General features: G+C 47.6%; 1 protein-coding gene across 5 annotated transcripts in view; it reads right to left on the bottom strand.

Moving 5' to 3' along the window:
• Positions 1-26,723, bottom strand: part of SIRT5 (sirtuin 5) — a 90,684-nt gene that overhangs the window by 24,678 nt on the left and 39,283 nt on the right. For all 5 annotated transcript variants that reach the window (XM_063923191.1, XM_063923189.1, XM_063923190.1 and 2 more), the window contains exon 3: positions 23,006-23,139. In XM_063923191.1, coding sequence (XP_063779261.1) covers positions 23,006-23,139 — 134 coding nt within the window. The remainder of the gene's footprint in view (positions 1-23,005; positions 23,140-26,723) is intronic.

The following is a 26,723-nucleotide window of genomic DNA, read 5'->3' as shown; positions in this document are numbered from 1 at the left end:
TAAAAGGCACCTGATAGAGAAGACAGAGCATCCGGCCTCTGATCTGATAAGTGAATCCACCGGGATTCAATTATTAATCGCGTTAGATTTCACCCGCACCGCTAGAGGAGTGCTAAATTATAAATACATATCGGCGCTCGCAAATTTGTTAGATAATATCACTGAAATGTATGATGACACGTTTAGATATACGGGAAGGGAACTTCAAGCTTATAAAACAGAACTGGTGCAGCATAGAATGGTTCTTAATTACCTCACAGCAGTGACAGGCGGATATTGTGTTACATTAGCAACACAGTACGGCGTGAAGTGTTGCACGTATATCACGAATAGCACCGAGGATCCGGTCGAGGTCATAGACCAAAAGATGGACGATATTCTCCAATTGAAGTGGGAATTTCGCCGAAAACACAATCTCACTCTTGCTGCTGTAGGTAATGAGCTGACTGGTTGGGTGTCATGGTTGAACCCGCGAAATTGGTTCTCCGGTTTGGGAGACTGGGCTCAAGGAGTCATAATGGATGTTGGGAAGTTTCTACTATGTATCTTAGGTGTCGTTATATCGATTGGATTGATATTTAGATGCGGGCAGGCTTTAATGAGGTGCAAACAAAGTACCAGAGTGATGAGTTTGAGGAGTGAGGAAACTGTAATTAACCTGGATTTGATTTATGACCCAATGATAGAAACAATGATGTGATGAAAATGCGATTTCTACGGTCCGTTTCTTTCACCTGTTTTTCTGCTTTTCTCCAAGATAAAAAGACCCCCTTGGACGAGGAAGTCGACGAGACGCTATACAGACAACAGATAGACCAAAGAAGAAGTTTTGACCACTTGAGATATGGACACTTGATGAACTTTGCCATGGATCCCCAGTTTCCCTAGAATTCTTAAACTTACGCTAGCCCAACATTTTTTGTAAATCTTATGGCATTGACAAAGCTTATTGCTCACGCCTAATGAGCAAAACAGCGCAAAGAAGACGACTTTCAACTGATACCGAACAAAACTTCAACCGACAGATGTACATTAACCTGACATAGAATACCACCGCATTTACCGTAATTATGTCTTTTCTTCATTTCTACAACCCTCAGGTAATGACACACATAGTATAGGGAATACAGGCACAGATATCAGCAATCACATATTCCCCCATTCATGTATCATCAACTAAAATGTGCTCCCCATTTTGTTCAAAATCCGAAAAGAGCTCGGTAAAGTTTGACAGCCCATCCACAGACCCGTACCACGGGATAAGAAGGAATTCAAATGTATACTTCGCAATACCTCGAAGCTTGATTTACAACACGTACGGCACGATGATACATGACCCCCCAAACACGGATTCATACACACATGCTTCTGCTATCTCACTAGGTCATACCCTCTTCACACCTACTCCTCTCTCCTCCCTTACCCAACCATGGAAATGAATTAACCCCTAACATATATTTTTTCTCCTTTTGAAATGTTTTCAGGAAGTGGCAGTTATTATTGACTGCCAAAGGGTGGACTGTCAAAGTCCGAAAAATATCTCTAGGCACACTACCATATTTGCACCTCACACAGGTCCGTGCTGCGCATGCGTACGCTCTCCCGTACGTGCGCATACTCACAGTCGCGGGCACCCGCAGGCGCATGGTATGCGTATTTACGGTAGAGTTTATGTGGTTGTAGCATGCGACTCAATCGTAACATATTTTCAGTAATAATGTATTTTGTAGATCATGGTCCCTTTGATAGATTCTGAAAGTTTGGTTAATATAGAATGTTTATGAACAGAGGAATCCCTCTTTGTTTGATACGAAGGGTCAGACAGGAGTAATACAGTGGTGTTTAGTATCCATCGGAAGAATATTTAATTAGAAATATTCCGGTGTTGGTTTGAAGCAGATCAATCGCTCGTGCGAATAGTTATGGACATAAGAAGTTTATGAACATTTACTTTATTTGCACTTTATTACCCATGCGGCGGGAAACCCAGTTTCCCTCCCACCTGAGCAGTTGGAAATAGTCACAGCCCACCTGTATGAATCAACCTATGACCTTTTGTTATAATGCAGAGCCGAATTCCTGTGTCCAATGAACAATGAGATTGTAGGGACCATTGAATTGTATTGTGTGTGGGGCATAAATAGCGGGCCGACCATATCCAACTTCACTCTCTTCAACGGTTCTCATTGCTGATAATCGGGAGCTGGATATCGAGGCGCATGCGATCGTTTCCCCTTGTGCGTAAGTTCTCTCCGTAATCATATTGTCTTACTGTGAGCCATTTCTCTCTCTCCCTCTCTTCTCTTTCTCTCGTATTTTCCCTTGATTAGACTTAATTGTATTGTATTGTATTTCCTGTATAGTTATCTGGTTAGTTGGTTTATGTTATATTGTAGTGTATGCTTTGTACTGTGATTCTTTTTTTGCAAGTATAATAGTCATAATACATATAATAGGTTTCGGACCCTAAGCCCAGGTATCTGTGTATTCTTTTTAGTGTTAAGTATTCCCTGAGCGTCGGTGACGCTCAAGCAGCTTTGTAGTTAATCAGGTTACACAAGGTTGCACTTACACTTTGTCTCTACACTTAGGTTTGCTGTGTATTTCATTGCCAAAGGTATAGATATAAAGGTTTAACGTTGTGAGCGTCTGCATCGCTGGTGATCTCCTCGTGGTCCCGAGCGCCGCTACGCTATAGCGAATCATTACGATAGTCAACAGCCAATAGCGTGCCTGCCTGTGATCACTTGGCCGTGAGTGAACGTGACGCCTGAGCGTCTCGATCACGGCTAAGCGATCGATACGCAACTTGCGTACCCTTACGGTACTTCTTACGTAGATAGCGTACAGTGTTCTAAGACCTCATATTGGGTTATATATATGATAAATATTTAGCTTTATCACTTTATACGGCAATACTTCCATATGTCGTTTGGAATCCGCATCACCTGACCACTGTCGCGTCCATAAACTCCTTCTGGCAGATATGGACATCGCATTTACTCTCGATGCCAGAGTGCAAATATCTCTCTGCGCATCTCGCATATAAAGGAAAGCATCCTTTAATTGCTCTATAGTCAATAAAATACTGTCCCTATCCAGGGTATCAATATTTTCAGTCAGGGAATCCAACCAGACGACCCCAGCACTGCACATCCAGGCTGAGGCGATGGCTCGTCGCAGTATAACACCAGTATGTGTGTATATACTTTTTAGGGTAGTTTCCAGTCTCCTATCTGCTGGATCCTTGAGGGCGGCCGTATCCGGAGACGGTAACGCCACTTGTTTTGATAAGCGTGTGAGCGCCTTATCCACCCTAGGGGGTGTTTCCCAGCGCGCCCTAACCTCTGGCGGGAAAGGGTATAATGCTAATAACTTTTTTGAAATTAGCATTTTTCTATCTGGGTTAAACCACGCTTCATCACATACATCATTTAATTCCTCTGATTCAGGAAAAACTACAGGTAGTTTTTTCACCCCCCACATAATACCCCTTTTTGTGGTACTTGCAGCATCAGAGATATGCAAAGCCTCCTTCATTGCCGTGATCATATAACGTGTGGCCCTACTTGAAAATACGTTTGTTTCATCACCGTCGACACTAGATTCAGTGTCTGTGTCTGGGTCTGTGTCGACCGACTGAGGTAAAGGGCGCTTTACAGCCCCTGACGGTGTCTGAGACGCCTGGGCAGGTACTAACTGGTTTGCCGGCCGTCTCATGTCGTCAACTGATTTTTGTAATGTGCTGACATGATCACGTAATTCCATAAACAAAGCCATCCATTCCGGTGTCGACTCCCTGGGGGGTGACATCACCATTATCGGCAATTGCTCTGCCTCCACGCCAACATCGTCCTCATACATGTCGACACACACGTACCGACACACAGCAGACACACAGGGAATGCTCTTATCGAAGACAGGACCCCACTAGCCCTTTGGGGAGACAGAGGGAGAGTTTGCCAGCACACACCCAAGCGCTATAATATATATGGGAACAACCTTATATAAGTGTTGTTCCTTATAGCAGCTTAAATATATCCAGTATATCGCCAAAAAATGCCCCCCCTCTCTGTTTTACCCTGTTTCTGTAGTGCAGTGCAGGGGAGAGTCCTGGGAGCCTTCCTCACAGCGGAGCTGAGCAGGAAAATGGCGCTGTGTGCTGAGGAGAATAAGCCCCGCCCCCTATTTCGGCGGGCTTTCCTCCCGTGGATTTAGATAAGTGGCATGGGTTAAATACATACATATAGCCTTAATGGCTATATGTGATGTATTCTTTTGCCTTAAGGTAATAAAATATTGCTGCCCAGGGCGCCCCCAGCAGCGCCCTGCACCCTCCGTGACCGCTTGGTGTGAAGTGTGTGACAACAATGGCGCACAGCTGCAGTGCTGTGCGCTACCTTCATGAAGACTGAAAAGCCTTCTGCCGCCTGTTTCCGGACCTTCAATCTTCAGCATCTGTAAGGGGGGTCGGCGGCGCGGCTCCGGGACGAACCCCAGGGCGAGACCTGTGTTCCGACTCCCTCTGGAGCTAATGGTGTCCAGTAGCCTAAGAATCCAATCCATCCTGCACGCAGGTGAGTTGAAATTCTCTCCCCTAAGTCCCTCGATGCAGTGAGCCTGTTGCCAGCAGGACTCACTGAAAATAAAAAACCTAAAAAACTTTTTCTAAGCAGCTCTTTAAGAGAGCCACCTAGATTGCACCCTGCTCGGACGGGCACAAAAACCTAACTGAGGCTTGGAGGAGGGTCATAGGGGGAGGAGCCAGTACACACCACCTGATCCTAAAGCTTTATTTTTGTGCCCTGTCTCCTGCGGAGCCGCTAATCCCCATGGTCCTGACGGAGTCCCCAGCATCCACTTAGGACGTTAGAGAAAAGCTCTTTTCAGGGCTGCCTAGCGCAGCCCTTCCTGTATTGCAGGCACCAACTTACAAACTGAGCTCCAGTGCCCGGGAGACGGGGATATAGAGGAGGCGGCGCTATGTATCCTGGGAGCAGTCAAAGCTTTTAGCCTATTGGTGCCTTGGCTCAAACTCCAACTCTACACCCCAATGTAATTCCCTGTGGAATCACAGGGTACCCTGCTGCAGAAAAGAGGATTTCCGGGTTTATGACCCAGAAGTCTTTCTGCGCATGAGCAGCCATCGGCCAGCATATGACCAAGCCACACGTAGACGCTGGGATAGATCCTAAGGGAATTATGATGAAAGAAGACCATAAGCTTCTATTAGGTAACTCACAATCAGGTGTACACAAGTTCCAGAAAGTTTCACTTTCCGGAGCATGCAACATGGGGCAGCGCGGACAGTGTAGTGGTTCGCATTACTGCCTCACAGCACTGAGGTCATGGGTTAGATTACCATCATGGACTTAACTGTGTTGAGTTTGTATATTCTCACCATGCTTGCGTGGGTTTCCTCCAGTTTCATCCCACAATCCACTAAAATATACTGGTAGGTTAACTGGCTCCAAACAAAAATTAACCATAGCGTGAATGTACGTGTGCATGTGGTAGGAAATATAGACTGTAAACTCCACTGGGGCAGGTAATTGTGCAAATATTCTCTGTAAAGTGATGCAGAATGTGTGTGTGCGCTATATAAATAACTGTTAATAAATAAATAATAAATATGGGGAATGCTGTAAAATCTCCAAAAACTTAATTTTTTCATAGTTTTGACCACATATTGCTATTCATACATCCCGCCCTAGGACATTTACTACAGGGTAGAGAGCTTCCCCTGAAACATTTATAGCACTCCCAGACACTTCCCTATATCACTCTCTTGTATCTCTTTCCATATAAGTCTATCATAATCTTGCAAAAAGAAAAGATTAACGGCATTAGGAGACAGCCAACAAAGTGTTAAACAACTTCTAAGCAGGTCCCTCTTACCTCTTAGGGGTCTATTCAATTGATGTCAATTGAGGCAAAATCCGACAGGTTTTGGCCGTTTCCGACAATGTCAATCCAACTTTTTTTAATGTCTGATTGACATTGTCAAAAACCTTAAATGTGGTAAATGACCCGCGCTAAAAAAGTGTGGAGCTGCTCCTTTAAATTCGTAATAACAGTAAATAGATAAAAACAGGAGCGCTCCTGTTTTTATCTATTTATTGTCAAAAACCTGTCAGATTTGGACGCAAATCCGACAAAACACGTGGATCCGCGGCTAATCTGCCGATCCACGTGTTTTCCAACAAGTCGGAATTAACGACAAGTTGGAAAGGTCGAATCATGATTCGACCTAAAAAGTCGGAAATTGACGTCTTTTTGACTAGACGCCAGTTCCGCCTAGAATTGAATAGACCCCTTAGTGTCTGTTATTACCCAGTCTTGTTTTAATAGAATGCATGTAAAATATACATTTGCCATTTATGCAGATGGGTAGTAGTAAAATAAAGGAATCTAAGTCAAAGGCTTAGTGTGCAGACTCCACAAGCCTGATAGTAACTGCAATGGGTGACCAATTATAGTTGTGATTACTGTAGTAAGCAGTGGATATGCTGCTGAAGTTTTGAAAGCTAACCACTTAGCTCTACTAACAAAGCATTACGAAACACACATTTGGGTGTAGAACCTCCCTACCTAACATGGTGCTAATAAGTTTGAAGTCAAATTGTAGAACCCCTACAATGAAGCAGTCAGAGAGCCCTTCCCCATCTCTCCTTATCATGATGGTTACTTAGATATGTACATATTTCTAGATGTAACCATGCAAGCTTAAGCAAGAAAAATTCAAAAACCTGTACCTAAAAAACGAGATTTATGGTAAGAACTTACCGTTGTTAAATCTCTTTCTGCGAGGTACACTGGGCTCCACAACGATTAACATCGGGGTATAGGAGTAGGATCTTGATCCGAGGCACCAACAGGCTCAAAGCTTTGACTGTTCCCAAGATGCACAGCGCGGCCTCCTCTATAACCCCGCCTCCGTGCACAGGAGCTCAGTTTCGTTAACCAGCCCAATGCAGTAGCAGGTACCAGAGACGACAATAGCTCGCAGCCAATTACACCACACACTCACCACAGGAGAGGGTGTCAGCGGCTATGCCATACCAACCCAAAGAAGCTAAGTGCGTCAGGGTGGGCGCCTTGTGGAGCCCAGTGTACCTCGCAGTTAGAGATTTAACAACTGTAAGCTCTTACCATAAACCTCGTTTTCTGCTGTGGGGTACACTGGGCTCCACAAGGTTTAACATCGGGGGTGTCCTAAAGCAGTTCCTTATGGAAGGTGACGCACTGTAGCAGGCACAAGAACCCGGCGTCCAAAGGAAGCATCCTGGGAGGCGGAAGTATCAAAGGCATAGAACCTTCTAAACGTGTTCCCTGAGGACCACGTAGCCACCTTGCACAATTGTTCAAGGGTCGCACCACGGTGGGCTGCCCGAGAAGGTCCTGCCGACTGAGTAGAATGGGCTTTAATGGTAACAGGAACCGGACGACCAGCCTGTACATAAGCATGTGCAATCACCATTCTAATCCATATGGCCAGAGTCTGCTTGGAAGCAGGCCAGCCACGTTTGTGAAAACCAAACAGTAAAAAATAAGATTTTACTCACCGGTAAATCTATTTCTCGTAGTCCGTAGTGGATGCTGGGAACTCCGTAAGGACCATGGGGAATAGCGGCTCCGCAGGAGACTGGGCACAACTAAAAGAAAGCTTTTAGACTACCTGGTGTGCACTGGCTCCTCCCACCATGACCCTCCTCCAAGCCTCAGTTAGGATACTGTGCCCGGAAGAGCTGACACAATAAGGAAGGATTTTGAATCCCGGGTAAGACTCATACCAGCCACACCAATAACACCGTATAACTTGTGATACTATACCCAGTTAACAGTATGAAATATAACTGAGCCTCTCAACAGATGGATCAACAATAACCCTTAGTTAGGCAATAACTACATACAAGTATTGCAGACAATCCGCACTTGGGATGGGCGCCCAGCATCCACTACGGACTACGAGAAATAGATTTACCGGTGAGTAAAATCTTATTTTCTCTGACGTCCTAGTGGATGCTGGGAACTCCATAAGGACCATGGGGATTATACCAAAGCTTCCAAACGGGCGGGAGAGTGCGGATGACTCTGCAGCACCGAATGAGAGAACTCAAGGTCCTCCTCAGCCAGGGTATCAAATTTGTAGAATTTTGCAAACGTGTTTGCCCCTGACCAAGTTGCAGCTCGGCAAAGTTATAAAGCCGAGACCCCTCGGGCAGTCGCCCAAGATGAGCCCACTTTCCTCGTGGAATGGGCTTTTACTGATTTAGGATGCGGCAATCCAGCCGCAGAATGCTCCAGCTGAATTGTGCTACAAATTCAGCGAGCAATAGCCTGCTTAGAAGCAGGAGCACCTATTTTGTTGGGTGCCTACAGGATAAAAAGCGAGTCAGTTTTCCTGACTCCAGCCGTCCTGGAAATATAAATTTTTAAGGCCCTGACTACGTCCAGTAACTTGGAATCTTCCAAGTCCCTAGTAGCCGCAGGCACTACAATAGGTTGGTTTAAGTGAAAAGCTGATACCACCTTAGGGAGAAACTGGAGACGAGTCCTCAATTCTGCCCTATCCATATGGAAAATCAGATAAGGGCTTTTACATGACAAAGCCGCCAATTCTGACACACGCCTGGCCGAAGCCAAGGCCAATAACATGACCACTTTCCACGTGAGATATTTCAAATCCACAGTTTTAAGTGGCTCAAACCAATGTGATTTTAGGAAACTCAACACCACGTTGAGATCCCAAGGTGCCACAGGAGGCACAAAAGGGGGCTGAATATGTAGCACTCCCTTTACAAATGTCTGAACTCCAGGCAGTGAAGCCAGTTCTTTCTGGAAGAAAATCGACAGAGCCGAAATCTGGACCTTAATGGAACCCAAGTTTAGGCCCATAGTCACTCCTGACTGTAGGAAGTGCAGAAAACGACCCAGCTGAAATTCCTCTGTTGGGGCCTTCCTGGCCTCACACCACGCAACATATTTTCGCCAAATACGGTGATAATGGTTTGCGGTTACTTCTTTCCTGGCTTTTATCAGCGTAGGAATGACTTCCTCCGGAATGTCTTTTTCCTTTAGGATCCGGAATTCAACCGCCATGCCGTCAAACGCAGCCGCGGTAAGTCTTGGAACAGACAGGGCCCCTGCTGTAGCAGATCCTGTCTGAGCGGTAGAGGCCATGGGTCCTCTGATATCATTACTTGAAGTTCTGGGTACCAAGCTCTTCTTGGCCCATCCGGAACCACGAGTATCGTTCTTACTCCTCGTTTTCTTATTATTCTCAGTACCTTTGGTATGAGAGGCAGAGGAGGGAATACATAAACCGACTGGTACACCCACGGTGTCACTAGAGCGTCCACAGCTATTGCCTGAGGGTCCCTTGACCTGGCGCAATATCTAGTTTTTTGTTTAGGCGGGACGCCATCATGTCCACCTGTGGCCTTTCCCAACGGTTTACCAACAGTTGGAAGACTTCTGGATGAAGTCCCCACTCTCCCGGGTGTAGGTCGTGTCTGCGGAAGTCTGCTTCCCAGTTGTCCACTCCCGGAATGAACACTGCTGACAGTGCTAAGACGTGATTCTCCGCCCATCGGAGAATCCTTGTGGCTTCTGCCATCGCCATCCTGCTTCTTGTGCCGCCCTGTCGGTTTACAAGGGCGACTGCCGTGATGTTGTCTGATTGGATCAGTACCGGCTTGTTTTGAAGCAGAGGCCTTGCCAGACTTAGGGCATTGTAAATGGCCCTCAGTTCCAGAATATTTATGTGTAGGGACGACTCCTGACTTGACCAAAGTCCTTGGAAATTTCTTCCCTGTGTGACTGCCCCCCAGCCTCGAAGGCTGGCATCCGTGGTTACCAGGACCCAGTTCTGTATGCCGAATCTGCGGCCCTCTTGAAGATGAGCACTCTGCAGCCACCACAGTAGAGATACCCTGGTCCTTGGAGACAGGGTTATCAGCCGATGCATCTGAAGATGCGATCCCGACCACTTGTCCAAGAGGTCCCACTGAAAATTTCTTGCATGGAACCTGCCGAATGGAATTTTGCTTCGTAAGAAGCTACCATTTTTCCCAGGACTCGTGTGCAGTGATGCACCGATACCTGTTTTGGTTTCAGGAGGTCTCTGACTAGAGATGACAGCTCCTTGGCTTTCTCCTGCGGGAGAAACACTTTTTTCTGTTCTGTGTCCAGAACCATCCCCAGGAACAGTAGGCGTGTGGTAGGAACCAGCTGTGACTTTGGAATGTATAGAATCCATCCGTGCTGTTGTAGCACTTCCCGAGATAGTGCTACTCCGACCAACAACTGCTCCTTGGACCTCGCCTTCATAAGGAGATCGTCCAAGTACGGGATAATTAAAACTCCCTTTTTTCGAAGGAGTATCATCATTTCTGCCATTACCTTGGTAAAGACCCTCGGTGCCGTGGACAGTCCAAACGGCAGTGTTTGGAATTGGTAATGGCAATCCTGTACCACAAATCTGAGGTACTCCTGGTGAGGATGGTAAATGGGGACATGTAGGTAAGCATCCTTGATGTCCAGGGATACCATGTAATCCCCCTCCTCCAGGCTTGCAATAACCGCCCTGAGCGATTCCATCTTGAACTTGAATTTTTTTATGTATGTGTTCAAGGATTTCAAATTTAAAATGGGTCTCACCGAACCGTCCGGTTTCGGTACCACAAACAGTGTGGAATAGTAACCCCGTCCTTGTTGAAGTAGGGGCACCTTGACTATCACCTGCTGGGAATACAGCTTGTGAATTGCCTCTAGCACAGCCTCCCTGCCTGAGGGAGTTGTCGGCAAGGCAGATTTGAGGAAACGGCGGGGGAGAGACGCCTCGAATTCCAGCTTGTACCCCTGAGATACTACTTGAAGGATCCAGGGATCCACCTGTGAGCGAGCCCACTGATCGCTGAAATTTTTGAGGCGGCCCCCCACCGTACCTGGCTACGCCTGTGGAGCCCCCGCGGTGGACTCAGAGGAAGCGGGGGAAGAATTTTGATTCTGGGAACTGGCTGACTGGTGCAGCTTTTTCCCTCTTCCCTCGTCTGTGCAGAAAGGAAGCGCCTTTGACCCGCTTGCTTTTCTGAAGCCGAAAGGACTGTACCTGATAATACAGTGCTTTCTTAGGCTGTGAGGAAACCGGAGGTAAAAAAATTTCTTCCCAGCTGTTGCTGTGGATACGAGGTCCCAGAGACCATCCCCAAACAATTCCTCACCCTTATAAGGCTCTATGTGCCTTTTAAAGTCAGCATCACCTGTCCAGTGTCGGGTCTCTAATACCCTCCTGACAGAATGGACATTGCATTAATTCTGGATGCCAGCCGGCAAAATATCCCTCTGTGCATCCCTCATATATAAGACGACGTCTTTAATATGCTCTTATCGCAAAATAGTATCCCTGTTTGACAGGGTCACAGACCACGCTGCAGCAGCACTATCTGCAGGTCTCAGTCTAGTACCTGAGTGTGTAAATACAGACTTCAGGATAGCCTCCTGCTTTTTATCAGCAGGTACCTTCAAAGTGGCCGTATCCTAAGACGGCAGTGCCACCTTTTTTGACAAACGTGTGAGCGCCTTATCCACCCTAGGGGATATCTCCCAGCGTAACTTATCCTCTGGCGGGAAAGGGTACGCCATCAGTAACTTTTTAGAAATTACCAGTTTCTTATCGGGAGAACCCACGCTTTTTCACACTTCATTCACTCATTTGATGGGGGAACAAAACACTGCCTGCTATTTCTCCCCAAACATAAAACCCTTTTTTAGTGGTACTTGGGTTAATGTCAGAAATGTGTAACACATTTTTTATTGCCGGGATCATGTAACGGATGTTCCTAGTGGATTGTGTATATGTCTCAACCTCGTCGACACTGGAGTCAGACTCCGTGTCGACATCTGTGTCTGCCATCTGAGGGAGCGGGCGTTTTTGAGCCCCTGATGGCCTTTGAGACGCCTGGGCAGGCGCGGGCTGAGAAGCCGGCTGTCCCATAGCTGTTACGTCATCCAGCCTTTTATGTAAGGAGTTGACACTGTCTGTTTATAACTTCCACCTATCCATCCACTCTGGTGCCGGCCCCACAGGGGGCGACATCACATTTATCGGCATCTGCTCTGCCATTACATAAGCCTCCTCATCAAACGTGTCGACACAGCCGTACCGACACACCGCACACACACAGGGAATGCTCTGACTGAGGACAGGACCCCACACAGCCCTTTGGGGAGACAGAGAGAGAGTATGCCAGCACACACCAGAGCGCTATATAATTTAGGGATTAAAACTATATTGAGTGAATTTTTCCCAATAGCTGCTTGTATATACAATATTGCGCCTAAATTTAGTGCCCCCCCTCTCTTTTTAACCCTTTGAGCCTGCAAACTACAGGGGAGAGCCTGTGCTGAGGGAGATAGCTCCGCCCCTTTTTCGCGGACTTTTCTCCCGCTTTTTTATGGATTCTGGCAGGGGTATTTATCACATATATAGCCTCTGGGTGATATATTTGCCAGCCAAGGTGTTTTTATTGCTGCTCAGGGCGCCCCCCCCCCAGCGCCCTGCACCCTCAGTGACTGGAGTGTGAAGTGTGCATGAGGAGCAATGGCGCACAGCTGCAGTGCTGTGCGCTACCTTGGTGAAGACTGATGTCTTCTGCCGCCGATTTTCCAGACCTCTTCTTGCTTCTGGCTCTGTAAGGGGGACGGCGGCGCGGCTCCGGGAACGAACACCAAGGCCAGCTCCATGCGGTCGATCCCTCTGGAGCTAATGGTGTCCAGTAGCCCAAGAAGCCCAAGCTAGCTGCAAGCAGGTAGGTTCGCTTCTTCTCCCCTTAGGCCTTGCTAAACTTGAAAACATCATGATTGTGAGAGACGCACACCAAGTAACAGTAAGCATTCCAGACCCTATGGTAAATCCGAGCAGAAGCTGGTTTACGGGCCTTCAACATAGTTTGAACGACCGCCTCAGAAAAACCATTGGGCCTCAGGACGGAAGCTTCAAGAGCCATGCCATCAAAGCCAGATGGGCCAAGTCCTGGTAAACACAAGGGCCCTGAACAAGGAGATCTGGTCATTGTGGAAGTAGAAGGAGACGATTCAACGAGAGGCCCTGTAGATCGGAGAACCAGTGCCGCCTGGGCCACGCCGGAGCGATCAGAAGTAGGTTTCCTCCTTCTTGCTTGAACTTCCGTATTACTCTGGGCAGGAGTGACACCGGAGGGAACACATACGGCAGCCGAGAGGTCCATGAAATTGACAGAGCATCCACGAACGCTGCTTGAGGATCCTTGAAGACCAGAACCTTGTGATTTTGTCGAGACGCCATCAGGTCCACATCTGGAAGGCCCCACTTTTCCACGAGAAGTTGAACACCTCTGGATGGAGGCTCCATTCTCCGGCGTGTACGTCCTGACGACTGAGGAAGTCTGCTTCCCAGTTTAGGACCCCCTAAATGAACACTGCGGATATGTCCGGCAGATGGCGTTCTGCCCACTGAAGAATCCGTGATACTTCCCTCATTGCCATGCGGCTTCGAGTGCCGCCTTGATGATTTATGTACGCCACCGTGGTGGCGTTGTCCGATTGTACTTGAACAGGTCTGTTCTGTATTAGATGCTGGGCCATTGTCAACGCATTGAACACTGCCCACAGTTCCAGAATATTTATCGGGAGTAGAGACTCCTCCTTGGTCCACCGACCCTGAAGAGAGTGTTGTTCCAATACCGCATCCCAACCTCTCAGACTGGCATCCGTCGTCAGAAGGACCCAGTTGGATATCCAGAAGGGACGGACCCTGCTCAATCGTTGGTCCTGAAGCCATCAGCTCAGTGACAGGCGGACCTCCGGAGGCAAAGAGATCATGTGGGATCTGATCCGGTGAGGCAGGCCGACCCACTTGGTCAGAAATAACTTCTGCAGAGGGCGAGAATGTTATTGAGCATACGCCACTATGTCGAAATCCGACACCATGAGACCTAGCACTTGCATTGCCGAAAGTATCGACACTTGCGGACGAGATAGGAAGCATCGAATCCTGTCCTGAAGCTTTCTCCTGAGACAAGAACAACCGTTGGTTGCGAGTGTCCAATACCGCTCCCAGATGTAACATGCTCCAAGCAGGAACCAGGGAGGATTTCTTCCAGTTGATCAGCCACCCCTGGGCTTTCATGCACTGGACCGTCAGATCGAGATGATACAGGAGAAGTTCTGGGGAATTTGCCAGGATCAACAAATCGTCCAAGTACGGTAGGAATCTGACTCCTTGACGGCGGAGTGTAGCCGTCATGACCGCCATAAAACTTTGGTGAAAACTCGGAGAGCCGTTGTCAAACCAAAGGGTAACGCCCGAAATTGGTAATGAAGGTTGCCCACCGCAAACGTCAGGTACTGCTGATGACACTGCAATAGGAATATCAGGTAGGCATCCTGTATGTCCAGGGAGACCATAAAGTCCCCAGGCTCCAAGGCCAGAACAATAGAGCGCAGAGTTTACATTCGAAACTTGGAGACCCGCACATGCTTGTTCAAGGACTTCAGATTGAGAATGGGCCGAGAGGACCCGTTCGGTTTCGGGACTACAAACAGCGGTGAATAGTACCCCTTGCCTCTCTGAGTCAGAGGTACCTGTACTACCACTCCTGTGGTCAGGAGGGAATGTACCACCGAATGCAGAGTGTTTGCTTTTGTCAGGTCCAGAGGAATAGCTGTCAGGCAAAATTGATGAGGGGGACGATTCTTGAAGGGTACGGCGTAACCTCGAGTGACGACTTCCCTTACCCAGGCATCGGAAGTGGTCTTCACCCATTCCTGGGCAAAACCTATAAGTCGACCTCCCCACTCTGGGATCCCCCAGAGGGAGGCCCGCACCGTCATGCGGCAGGCTTGTCAGTTTTGGAAGCAGGCTGACGGGCAACCCAGTCTCGTTTCAGTCTAGGCTTGGCAGGTCTGGAAGCACGAACTTGCTTTGGGTACGCCTGACCTTTTGCTTTACCTGGAGGACGAAAGGGCCGATGTAAAGTACTTTTAGCCTTCTGCGTGGAAGGAGCCATACGAGGCAGGCAAGCTGTTTTAGCAGTAGCCAGATCAGCCACAATCTTATTGAGGTCTTCTCCACAGAGAATGTCTCCCTTCAAAGAAAGCACCTCCAGGGTTTTCTTGGAATCCCTATCCACCGACCAGGATCTCAACCAAAGGATACGTCTGGCTAAGACGGACGTAGTAGCAGCTTTGGCCGCGAGCACCCCGGCATCGGATGCTGCCTCATTAAGGTACAGAGAAGCCGTGGTAATATTTGACAGACACTGTCGAGCATGCTCAGATGCATTAGAAGGCAGTTCCGCCTCTAGCTCCTGAGCCCACGCCTCAACAGCTTCAGCAGCCCATGTTGCTGCAATGGTTGGCCTATGCACAGCCCTCCTTAGGGTGTAAATCGCTTTCAAACAGCCCTCCACACGTCTATCCATTGGTTCCTTCAGAGAGGTGACGGTAGTTATTGGCATTGCAGAGGAAACTACCATGCGCGCCACATGTGAATCTACAGGCGGAGAAGTTTCCCAATTCTTACACATCTCCGCAGAGAGAGGATAGAGAGCCAACAGTCTCTTATTTGGTGTGAATTTTGTCCCCAGATTTTCCCAGGATTCCGGACGTATGTCAACCAGGTGGTCAGAATGGGGTAAAACTTGTTTAACCACCTTCTTACGTTTAAACCTATCCGGCTTTTTAGAGACAGCCTCAGGCTCAGGATCATCAGACACCTGAAGAATGAGCAAAATTGCCTCAATCAGATCAGGGACATCCACCAATGACTTCCCTTCCCCATCAGAAACATCTGAGTCAGTGTCTGTGGGATCAGTATATGCACCATCCTCCTCAGAGGATATGTCCGGGATAACAGTGGATTGGGAGGAGGTAATGGCCCATTTAGAAGTCGACTTACTCTTAGGCGGGCGAGAGCGACACTTAGATTTAGTCAGTGACCGGTTCAAATGCTGTAACTGAGTAGAGATTTGATCTGCCCATGGCGGATTAATAGCAGGGACCATAAACTGCTGCAATGGCACAGGTGGTCCCACAGGGGGCGCCAATTTATCCCCTCCAGGGTACCCCGGCCAGGGGTGACTAGTTGCGGATTTAATGTCACGGCTGCAGGGACCGGTATAAAAGTGTCCCCCCGCTGTGGCATTATCTCTCTGTCTAGTGTAGCCCGGTGCTGGTGTTAAAAATACGGGGGACCCCTACGTCTTTTGTCCCCCGTATTTTTTGCACCAGGACCAGGCGCAGAGCCCGGTGCTGGTTGTTAAAATACGGGGGAACCCCTGTCATTTCCCCCCCCGTATTTTTACAACCAGTACCAGCTCAAAGAGCCCGAGGCTGGTTATGCTTAGGAGGGGGGACCCCACGCAATTTTTTTCAGGATTTTTAACCATTTCACACCGCTTCCAACTGAAAAACATGCACTAATCTCTCCATATTATTGTAGTCAGTAAAAAAAAAAAATATATTCTTTAAAAAATCTATTAAAATACTTGTGGCTCATAAAAATAGACAAACCAAATAGACAATCCCTTCAAATATAAATAGATATGCTATTAGCAATCAAAAAAAGCACCAAAAAACAACAACATGTTTTTAAAAATGTTTATTAGATCACGACAGAAAAATGAGGCGGAATGAAATTGACGAAATGACTGTCGAAAAGTACTGTTGTCGAATCGACATTCTTCAATTGAATATACTTTTGTCGAAAAGCCGCATTTTTAACATTGCAGACATGTCGAATTGCAAAAATTTCGAATTGCAAAAAGTCGAAAATGAAACGGCAGGTTTTTGTCGAAAAGTACTGTATTGAATTGTCGAATCCAATTCGACAGGTTTTTTGTTCGAAAATGACCCGTTTTTCGACAATTGCGGCAACTCGACCGCAATTAAATATAGCTATAAATGGGCTATAAAGCTATAAATGGGCTGCAAGAGGCCTGTTGATTGCCGGCTTACTGCATGGCACCAACTTACAAACTGAGCTCCTGTGCACGGAGGCGGGGTTATAGAGGAGGCGGCACTGTGCATCTTGGGAACAGTCAAAGCTTTGAGCTTGTTGGTGCCTCGGATCAAGATCCTACTCTACACCCCGATGTTAATCCTTGTGGAGCCCAGTGTACCCCGCAGCAGAAACTCAGAATTCTAATTACAATGTTATATTGAATGAACAGCTCATGATTAAGAAAAATAAGATTTTACTTACCGGCAAATCTATTTCTCGTAGTCCGTAGTGGATACTGGGGACTCCGTAAGGACCATGGGGAATAGACGGGCTCCGCAGGAGACAGGGCACTTTAAGAAAGAATTTGGATTCTGGTGTGTTCTGGCTCCTCCCTCTATGTCCCTCCTCCAGACCTTAGTTAAGGAAACTGTGCCCGGAAGAGCTGACAGTACAAGGAAAGGATTTTGGAATCCAGGGCAAGACTCATACCAGTCACACCAATCATACCGTATCACTCGTGATAAATTTACCCAGTTAACAGTATGAACAACAACGGAGCATCAGATCAACCCTGATGCAACCAAACATAACCCTTATTTAAGCAATAACTATATACAAGCATTGCAGAAGAAGTCCGCACTTGGGACGGGCGCCCAGCATCCACTACGGACTACGAGAAATAGATTTACCGGTAAGTAAAATCTTATTTTCTCTAACGTCCTAGTGGATGCTGGGGACTCCGTAAGGACCATGGGGATTATACCAAAGCTCCCAAACGGGCGGGAGAGTGCGGATGACTCTGCAGCACCGAATGAGCAAACACAAGGTCCTCTTCAGCCAGGGTATCAAACTTGTAGAACTTTGCAAAAGTGTTTGAACCTGACCAAGTAGCCGCTCGGCAAAGCTGTAATGCCGAGACCCCTCGGGCAGCCGCCCAAGAAGAGCCCACCTTCCTTGTGGAGTGGGCTTTTACTGATTTTGAAAGCGGCAATCCAGCCGCAGAATGAGCCTGCTGAATCGTGTTACAGATCCAGCGAGCAATAGTTTGCTTTGAAGCAGGAGCACCCAGCTTGTTGGATGCATACAGGATAAACAGCGACTCAGTTTTCCTGACTCTAGCCGTTCTGGCTACATAAACCTTCAAAGCCCTGACCACATCTAGTAACTCGGAATCCTCCAAGTCCCGAGTAGCCACAGGCACCACAATAGGTTGGTTCCTATGAAAAGATGACACCACTTTTGGCAGAAATTGTGGACGGGTCCGCAATTCTGCCCTGTCCATATGGAAAACCAGATAGGGGCTTTTATGTGACAAAGCCGCTAATTCTGACACACGCCTAGCCGAAGCCAAGGCTAATAGCATGACCACCTTCCACGTGAGATATTTTAACTCCACCGTTTTGAGTGGCTCAAAGCAGTGTGACTTCAGGAAACTCAACACCACGTTAAGATCCCAAGGTGCCACTGGAGGCACAAAAGGGGGCTGAATATGCAGCACTCCCTTTACAAACGTCTGAACTTCATGAAGAGAAGCCAGTTCTTTTTGAAAGAAAATGGATACGGCTGAAATCTGGACCTTAATGGAACCCAATTTCAGGCCCAAAGTCACTCCCGACTGTAGGAAGTGAAGGAAACGGCCCAGCTGGAATTCCTCCGTAAGGGCATTCCTGGCCAACACACCAAGCAACATATTTTCGCCATATACGGTGATAATGTTTAGCAGTCACGTCCTTCCTAGCCGTTATCAGCGTAGGAATGACCTCATCCGGAATGCCTTTTTCTGCTAGGATCCGGCGTTCAACCGCCATGCCGTCAATCGCAGCCGCGGTAAGTCTTGGAACAGACAGGGCCCCTGTTGCAACAAGTCCTGTCTTAGAGGCAGAGGCCACGGGTCCTCTGTGAGCATTTCTTGCAGATCTGGATACCAAGTCCTTCTTGGCCAATCCGGAACAATGAGTATTGTTCTCACTCCTCTTTTTCTTATGATTCTCAGCACCTTGGGTATGAGAGGAAGAGGAGGGAATACATAGACCGACTGGAACACCCACGGTGTCACTAGTGCGTCTACAGCTATCGCCTGAGGGTCTCTTGACCTGGCGCAATACCTCTGTAGCTTTTTTGTTGAGGCGGGATGCCATCATGTCCACCTGTGGCAGTTCCCACCGACTTGCAATCTGCCTGAAGACTTCTTGATGAAGTCCCCACTCTCCCGGGTGGAGGTCGTGCCTGCTGAGGAAGTCTGCTTCCCAGTTGTCCACTCCCGGAATGAACACTGCTGACAGTGCTCTTACGTGATTCTCCGCCCAGTGAAGAATTCTGGTGGCTTCCGCCATCGCCACCCTGCTCCTTGTGCCGCCTTGGCGGTTTACATGAGCCACTGCGGTGATGTTGTCTGACTGAATCAGCATCGGTTGGTCGCGAAGCAGGGTCTCCGCCTGACGTAGGGCGTTGTATATGGCCCTTAGTTCCAGGATATTGATGTGAAGGCAAGTCTCCTGACTTGACCACAGCCCTTGGAAGTTTTTTCCCTGTGTGACTGCCCCCCACCCTCGGAGGCTTGCATCCGTGGTCACCAGGACCCAGTCCTGAATGCCGATTCTGCGGCCCTCGAGAAGGTGAGCACTCTGCAGCCACCACAGGAGAGACACCCTGGCCCTGGGGGATAGGGTGATCAGCCGATGCATCTGTAGATGTGATCTGGACCACTTGTCCAGTAAGTCCCATTGAAAGGTCCTCGCATGGAACCTGCCAAAAGGAATGGCCTCGTATGATGCCACCATCTTTCCCAAGACTTGCGTGCAGTGATGCACCGACACCTGTTTTTGTTTTAATAGGTCTCTGACCAGTGTCATGAGCTCCTGAGCCTTCTCCATCGGGAGATAAACCCTCTTCTGGTCTGTGTCCAGAATCATGCCCAGGAAGGGCAGACGAGTCGTAGGAATCAGCTGCGACTTTGGAATATTTAGAATCCAGCCGTGCTGTTGTAACACCTCCCGAGAGCGTGCTACGCTGATCAGCAACTGCTCTCTGGACCTCGCCTTTATGAGGAGATCGTCCAAGTAAGGGATAATTGTGACCCCTTGCTTCCGCAGGAGCACCATCATCTCCGCCATTACCTTGGTAAATATTCTCGGTGCCATGGAGAGACCAAACGGCAACGTCTGGAATTGGTAATGACAATCCTGTACCACAAATCTGAGGTACGCCTGATGAGGTGGATAAATGGGGACATGAAGGTAAGCATCCTTTATGTCCAGAGACACCATAAAATCCCCCCCTTCCAGGCTTGCGATGACCGCTCTGAGCGATTCCATCTTGAACTTGAACCTTTTCAGGTATATGTTGAGGGATTTTAAATTCAATATGGGTCTGACCGAACCATCCGGTTTCGGTACCACAAACATGGTCGAATAGTAACCCCTTCCCTGTTGAAGGAGGGGAACCTTTACCACCACCTGTTGAAGATACAATTTGTGAATTGCAGCTAACACTATTTCCCTCTCTAAGGGGGAAGCTGGCAGGGCTGATTTGAGGTAACGGTGAGGGAGCATCTCTTCGAATTCCAGCTTGTATCCCTGAGACACAATCTCTATAGCCCAGGGATCCACCTGGGAGTGAACCCACTTGTGGCTGAAATTTCGGAGACGTGCCCCCACCGGGCCTAGCTCCCCAGCGTCATGCAGTGGATTTAGTGGAAGCCGGGGAGGACTTCTGTTCCTGGGAACTAGCTGTATTGTGCAGCTTCTTTCCTCTACCCCTGCCAAGAAAGGACGCACCTCGTGCTTTCTTGCCTTTTTGTGATCGAAAGGACTGCATTTGATAATACGGTGCCTTCCTAGGTTGTGAGGGAATATATGGCAAATAATTTGACTTTCCAGCCGTAGCTGTGGATACCAGGTCCGAGAGACCGTCCCCAAACAATTCCTCACCCTTGTAAGGTAAAACCTCCATGTGCCTTTTTGAGTCGGCATCGCCTGTCCATTGCAGAGTCCACAGGACCCTTCTGGCAGAAATCGACATTGCATTTATTTTAGAGCCCAGTAGGCTAATGTCTCTTTGAGCATCTCTCATATATAGGACAGCGTCTTTTATATGCCCCAGGGTCAGCACTATAGTATCCTTGTCCAAGGTATCAAGTTCCTCAGATAAGGTATCTGTCCATGCTGCTACAGCACTACACATCCAGGCCGACGCAATCGCCAGCCTTAGTAGGGTACCTGAATGTGTACAAATGGACTTCAGGATACCCTCCTGCTTTCTATCCGCAGCATCTTTTAGGGTGGCCGTATCCTGTGACGGTAGGGCTACCCTCTTGGATAAGCGTGTTAAAGCTTTGTCTACCCTAGGGGAGGATTTCCAGCGTAACCTGTCCGTTGGCGGGAAAGGATACGCCATAAGCATCCGTTTGGAAATCTGCAGTTTTCTATCTGGAGATTCCCAAGCCTTTTCACATAACTCATTTAATTCATGTGAAGGGGGAAAGGTCACCTCTTGCCTTTTTTCCCCATACATATAAACCCTCTTGTCAGGGACTGGGGTTTCCTCTGTGATGTGCAACACATCCTTCATTGCTATAATCATGTAACGGATGGCTTTAGCCATTTTAGGCTGTAACTTTGCATCATCGCCATCGACACTGGAGTCAGAATCCGTGTCGACATCTGTGTCAATAATTTGGGATAGTGGGCGCTTCTGAGACCCTGACGACCTCTGCGACATAGGATCAGGCATGGGCTGAGACCCCGGCTGTCCCAAGGCTTCAGCTTTATCCAACCTTTTATGCAAGGAAGTAACATTATCATTTAAAACCTTCCACATATCCATCCAATCGGGTGTCGGCGCCGACCCCACATTCATTTGCTCCCGCTCTGCTTCCACAGAGCCTTCCTCGTCAAACATGCCGACACAAGCGTACCGACACACCACACACACAGGGGAAGCTCCTTTTGAAGACAGTTCCCCCACAAGGCCTTCTGGAGAGACAGAGAGAGAGTATGCCAGCACACACCCCAGCGCTATATGTCCCAGGAGTCACACAGTAACTTAGTGTTAACCCAGTAGCTGCTGTATATATTGTTTTTGCGCCAAATTTATGTGCCCCCCCCCCCCCCCCCCCTCTCTTTTTACTCTCTTCTACCGTGATTCTGCAGGGGAGAGCCTGGGTAGCTTCCTCTCAGCGGAGCTGTGGAGAGAAAATGGCGCTGGTGAGTGCTGAGGAAGAAGCCCTGCCCCCTCAGCGGCGGGCTTCTGTCCCGCGTTTGTGTGTAAAATAATGGCGGGGGCTCATGCATATATACAGTGCCCAACTGTATATATGCTACTTTTTGCCAAGAGGTTCCTAATTGCTGCCCAGGGCGCCCCCCCCTGCGCCCTGCACCCTACAGTGACCGGAGTATGTGGGTTTAGTGTGGGAGCAATGGTGCACAGCTGCAGTGCTGTGCGCTACCTCATATGAAGACTGGAGTCTTCTGCCGCCGATTTCGACGTCTTCTTGCTTCTGACACCGGCTTCTGTCTTTTGGCTCTGCGAGGGGGACGGCGGCGCGGCTCCGGGATCGGACGACCAAGGGTGCGATCCTGTGTACGATCCCGCTGGAGCTAATGGTGTCCAGTAGCCTAAGAAGCAGGACCTATCTTCAGTGAGTAGGGCTGCTTCTCTCCCCTCAGTCCCATGTAGCAGAGAGCCTGTTGCCAGCAGATCTCTTTGAAAATAAAAAACCTAACAAAATACTTTCTTTTTAGCAAGCTCAGGAGAGCTCACTAAGTAGCACCCAGCTCGTCCGGGCACAGATTCAAACTGAGGTCTGGAGGAGGAACATAGAGGGAGGAGCCAGAGCACACCAGAATCCAAATTAATTTCTTAAAGTGCCCTGTCTCCTGCGGAGCCCGTCTATTCCCCATGGTCCTTACGGAGTCCCCAGCATCCACTAGGACGTTAGAGAAATATAATTATGGGTAACACTGCAAATACTCCCACCCACAGGGCTTCTAGTGGCCTCAGAGCAGATGAAGTGCGGCTTACCTGGGCTTGCCATTTCCTCCAGTATCCTCCAGCTCCCCTGAAGGTGGGGACTCCGCTCTCTGCACTGACGCCGGCTCCTGTAATCACTGCTATATGATTTGCTTTAGCAAAGGCTTCTCGAAAATCCGCCAAATCTGATAGATGAGAAATTATGTAGTGTTGAGACAAAATCATTTTACCACAATGCTCTACGTCAAGTACCCAAGATGCCACAGAATCTTTTGGTACCTGTCATGTAATATTGAATGTTTTACTTGCTAGTCCGCCTTCATGCCAAGCCATCTTCACATAATTAATAAACTAACTAATGTGCATCTGTGAAATAGATTACTGCAAATACTGCTATGTTATGGCAGAAAACAGAGCAACACACAAATGTTTCTATGTTTACAATGTGAAGCCAGCCCTGGTACCAACTGTATTAGGAGTCGTTTGAATGATGGTTGGAGGACACCGAGAATCTCCCCTCTGGCTGGAAAAGCCTATTGCTGTTTGACATAAACTCAGGGGGGACCCTTGATTTAGAGGTAAACTGCATGAGGCTGAAAGTGCTAATGACGGTTAAAAATTTGGGGGGGATCCTCACACATTTTTATTTATACATTATAAATCTTTCTACTAAAAAAAAAAAAAATCAATACTCCAGCACTGGATTCATCCCAACCCTCTAAGCTTTACTTTATTTCACAAGAAAAAATATTTTTTTCTTTTCCAAATGGATTGGCTGGATGCCTCACTCCAGTGTACAGAATTTTTTTGAATTATGGGAAAGCTATGTGACTACTCTGCCTGCTTCTACACGGGTGCAGGTTAAATCTTGTTTCCAGCATATGGGTTGATATGAAATCAGAATTGTGTTGGAGGACAAGCAAATACAGGTATAATCTATATGGTTGTTACCAGCGGTAACTGCTGCGCCTTCCACAGTGTGCAGAGGAGAGCTGGCCAGGACATATGGGGCGGGCTACATGACGACTGACAGGCTGAGTAGTGTGTGGCATGCTGCAGCACCTGCTGATTCCTGGGGAAGGAAGCCAGGACATATATTACATACAACATCACATGTATGTAATATGTCCCGGCCAGCTCCCACCTGCGCACTGTGGATGGCGCTGCAGCCACCGTTGGTTGTTACCGCTAACATGTAAATTAAGAGCCACTCCCTTGGAGGACTGTCTCCCCTCCACCCTTCTTTTCTACCTTTATTGTGTTACTTCTTTTTTCTCTCTCAGTTTATAGTAATGAAGGCCAGGATCTAATGAAATCCGAGTTCGCTGGCCATGCGGGATGTCAGACGAACTCAAACTTTTTTTAAAGGAGCAATCATTTACAAGGTATGGTTTAGTCATGTAAACGATTGCCCCTTTTTAAAGAAAACTTCAGAGTTCAGCCGGCATTCCACATGGTTGCCAAACTTGGACTTCACTATGATTGCCCCTTTAAAAAAAAGTCAGTTCGACCGGTATCCTGCACAGCCACCGAACTCGGACTTCATTACATCTCACCCCATATGTTTACTTTACTGTTAAAAAGCTCATTTTTATGCTAGCACTTTAGAGTGCAGATTATGCTATTTTGCACATGGTTACCACATTCATCTACACCTTATTCTGTTACCATTGCAATATACAGACATGATGTCCATTCTCTTTTCACTAACAGTAGTTGTACTCTTGTATTTACATAGAATTTGACAGTAGATAAGAACCACTTGGCCCATCTAGTCTGCCCTAAATGCATGTACACACACGCACATTCACACTAGGGTTAATTTTTTGTCAGGAGCCAATTCACCTACCAGTATATTTTTGGATTATGGGAGGAAACCGGAGTACCCTTAAGCAAAGGGAGAAAACTTCACACAGGGCCATGTTGGGAACCCATGACCTCAGTGCTAGCCATTGCACTATTTCACAATATGCTAAATAAAAACATGTTTACAACTAGATCTCTATACTCCTGATAGGGGTGTAGTTTAAAAAGGTGATATTCAGAATGTCGACAGGTTCTGAACATCGATATGGATGTTAGGAAAGTGTCAACACTTTAACAACAACATGGTTCACATTTACCATGCTGACACCAGAATGTCAACATACAGTGTTGTGCTCATTTTAGCCTAACCCTAACAAAAGCACAAAAATGTATTGTTGACATTCTGATGTTGACATGTTTAATGTAGACATTATGAACTTGTCAACATTTTTACTATGCCAACATTTGCGACTGTTGACCTAACGTCCATATCAATATTTTGACTGTCAATAAGAACCTGTCAACAAACTTACTGGCATAGAGCATTTAACATATGCCCACCTACAATGGTGACATTTTCATTGTACAAATAGTGTCCATACACAAACAATTTTACTGATTATCTATTGGTTTGGCCAATTATCGTTACTCCACACACAGTGAACAATCATTTTACCTTCTGATCTGAACGATAGTCATTCAGTGTATGCTTAGCTTAACCCACTGTTGGAGCACACAGCAGAGAGTATAGAGCACAGAATTATATTGTACAGGGAGAAAAGGAAATTGGATTTAGATGGGTGCACACTGTCCATCTTTGTTACTGTGCACCCATCTAAATCCAATTCCTTTTTCACCCTGTACAATGTTAATATATTTGATAATTGGAGGTTAGCACCCAATATAAACAAATATAGAGACACATTTGTCCTGATAGAAAGACCACTATTCCCTGAGATAATATATGTACAATCTGGTGCGGAAAAACTCTCTCTCTCTCTCCTGTAGCACAGATTTACTGTCATTGGGGTCGATTCAATTCGGCAATTTATGAATAGCGCCGGGAATTAAAGTTCTCGCCGACTTAACAGGTAGTTTTGTCGGGAGAACGGGCATTCTCCGACTTAACTACCCGCGGCGATGCGGATTCCCGACGGCAGCACTTTTGTCGGTTTTCTTCTCTCACCCCCCGGGGATGAGAGAAGAATTCCCGACAATTGCGGGTAACTAGCAGCTGAATTGAATAGCGTCGGGAGCTAATTCCCGGCGCTATTCATAAGCTGCCGAATTGAATCGACCCCATTTTCTGCTACTTAGGTAATCAAGCGACCAAACATTTTAGAGTTCCTTCTAGAGATGAGCGGATTCGGTTTTACTCGGATGTACTCGGTTCTCAAAACGGCATTTGATTGGCTATCCAAAACACGTGACATCCGTGAGCCAATAAGATGCTGTTTTGAGAACCGAGTAAAACCGAATCCGCTCATCTCTAGTTCCTACTAGGATGCCGGCGGGGCACCGAGGAGTTAGCTGCATGCGGCAAAGGTGCGTGCACTACTGAAAAAGGGGTGTGGCCTGCTGGGAAGGGGGCACACTCCCATTACTGTCACTCTTGAAGGCGTGCAGAGCACTTACGGGCATGCTGGGCTGCCCCAAGCCTTCCCCTCACTGTGAATAGATGCTGTGCGCATGTGCACGCCATGTATTCTCCGGCGAAAACGGCAACTTTTCCCACCCGCAGGACACTGCGGCCCGTGGGTGGGGAAGGCACGGGGCAGGCTGCTTCAGCAGGGCGCTGCTGTAAGGGCAGGGCGTGGCACCCTGCAAAAACAGCCTAGCGTAACCACTACATTTAGTTATCAATAAGAATAAAGCTGCAGTTAAAGCTAGAGTTTTTCCCTTTCTGGATAATTGATACAAATACTGAGTATGCAATATAGACTATACTACCAATCAAAAGTAT

This window comes from Pseudophryne corroboree, chromosome 5 (genome assembly GCF_028390025.1).
Source record: "Pseudophryne corroboree isolate aPseCor3 chromosome 5, aPseCor3.hap2, whole genome shotgun sequence".
NCBI classification, from domain to species: Eukaryota; Metazoa; Chordata; class Amphibia; order Anura; family Myobatrachidae; genus Pseudophryne; species Pseudophryne corroboree.
The sequence above is the reverse complement of the archived record's forward strand: the minus strand, read 5'-3'. Positions and strand labels throughout refer to the sequence as shown.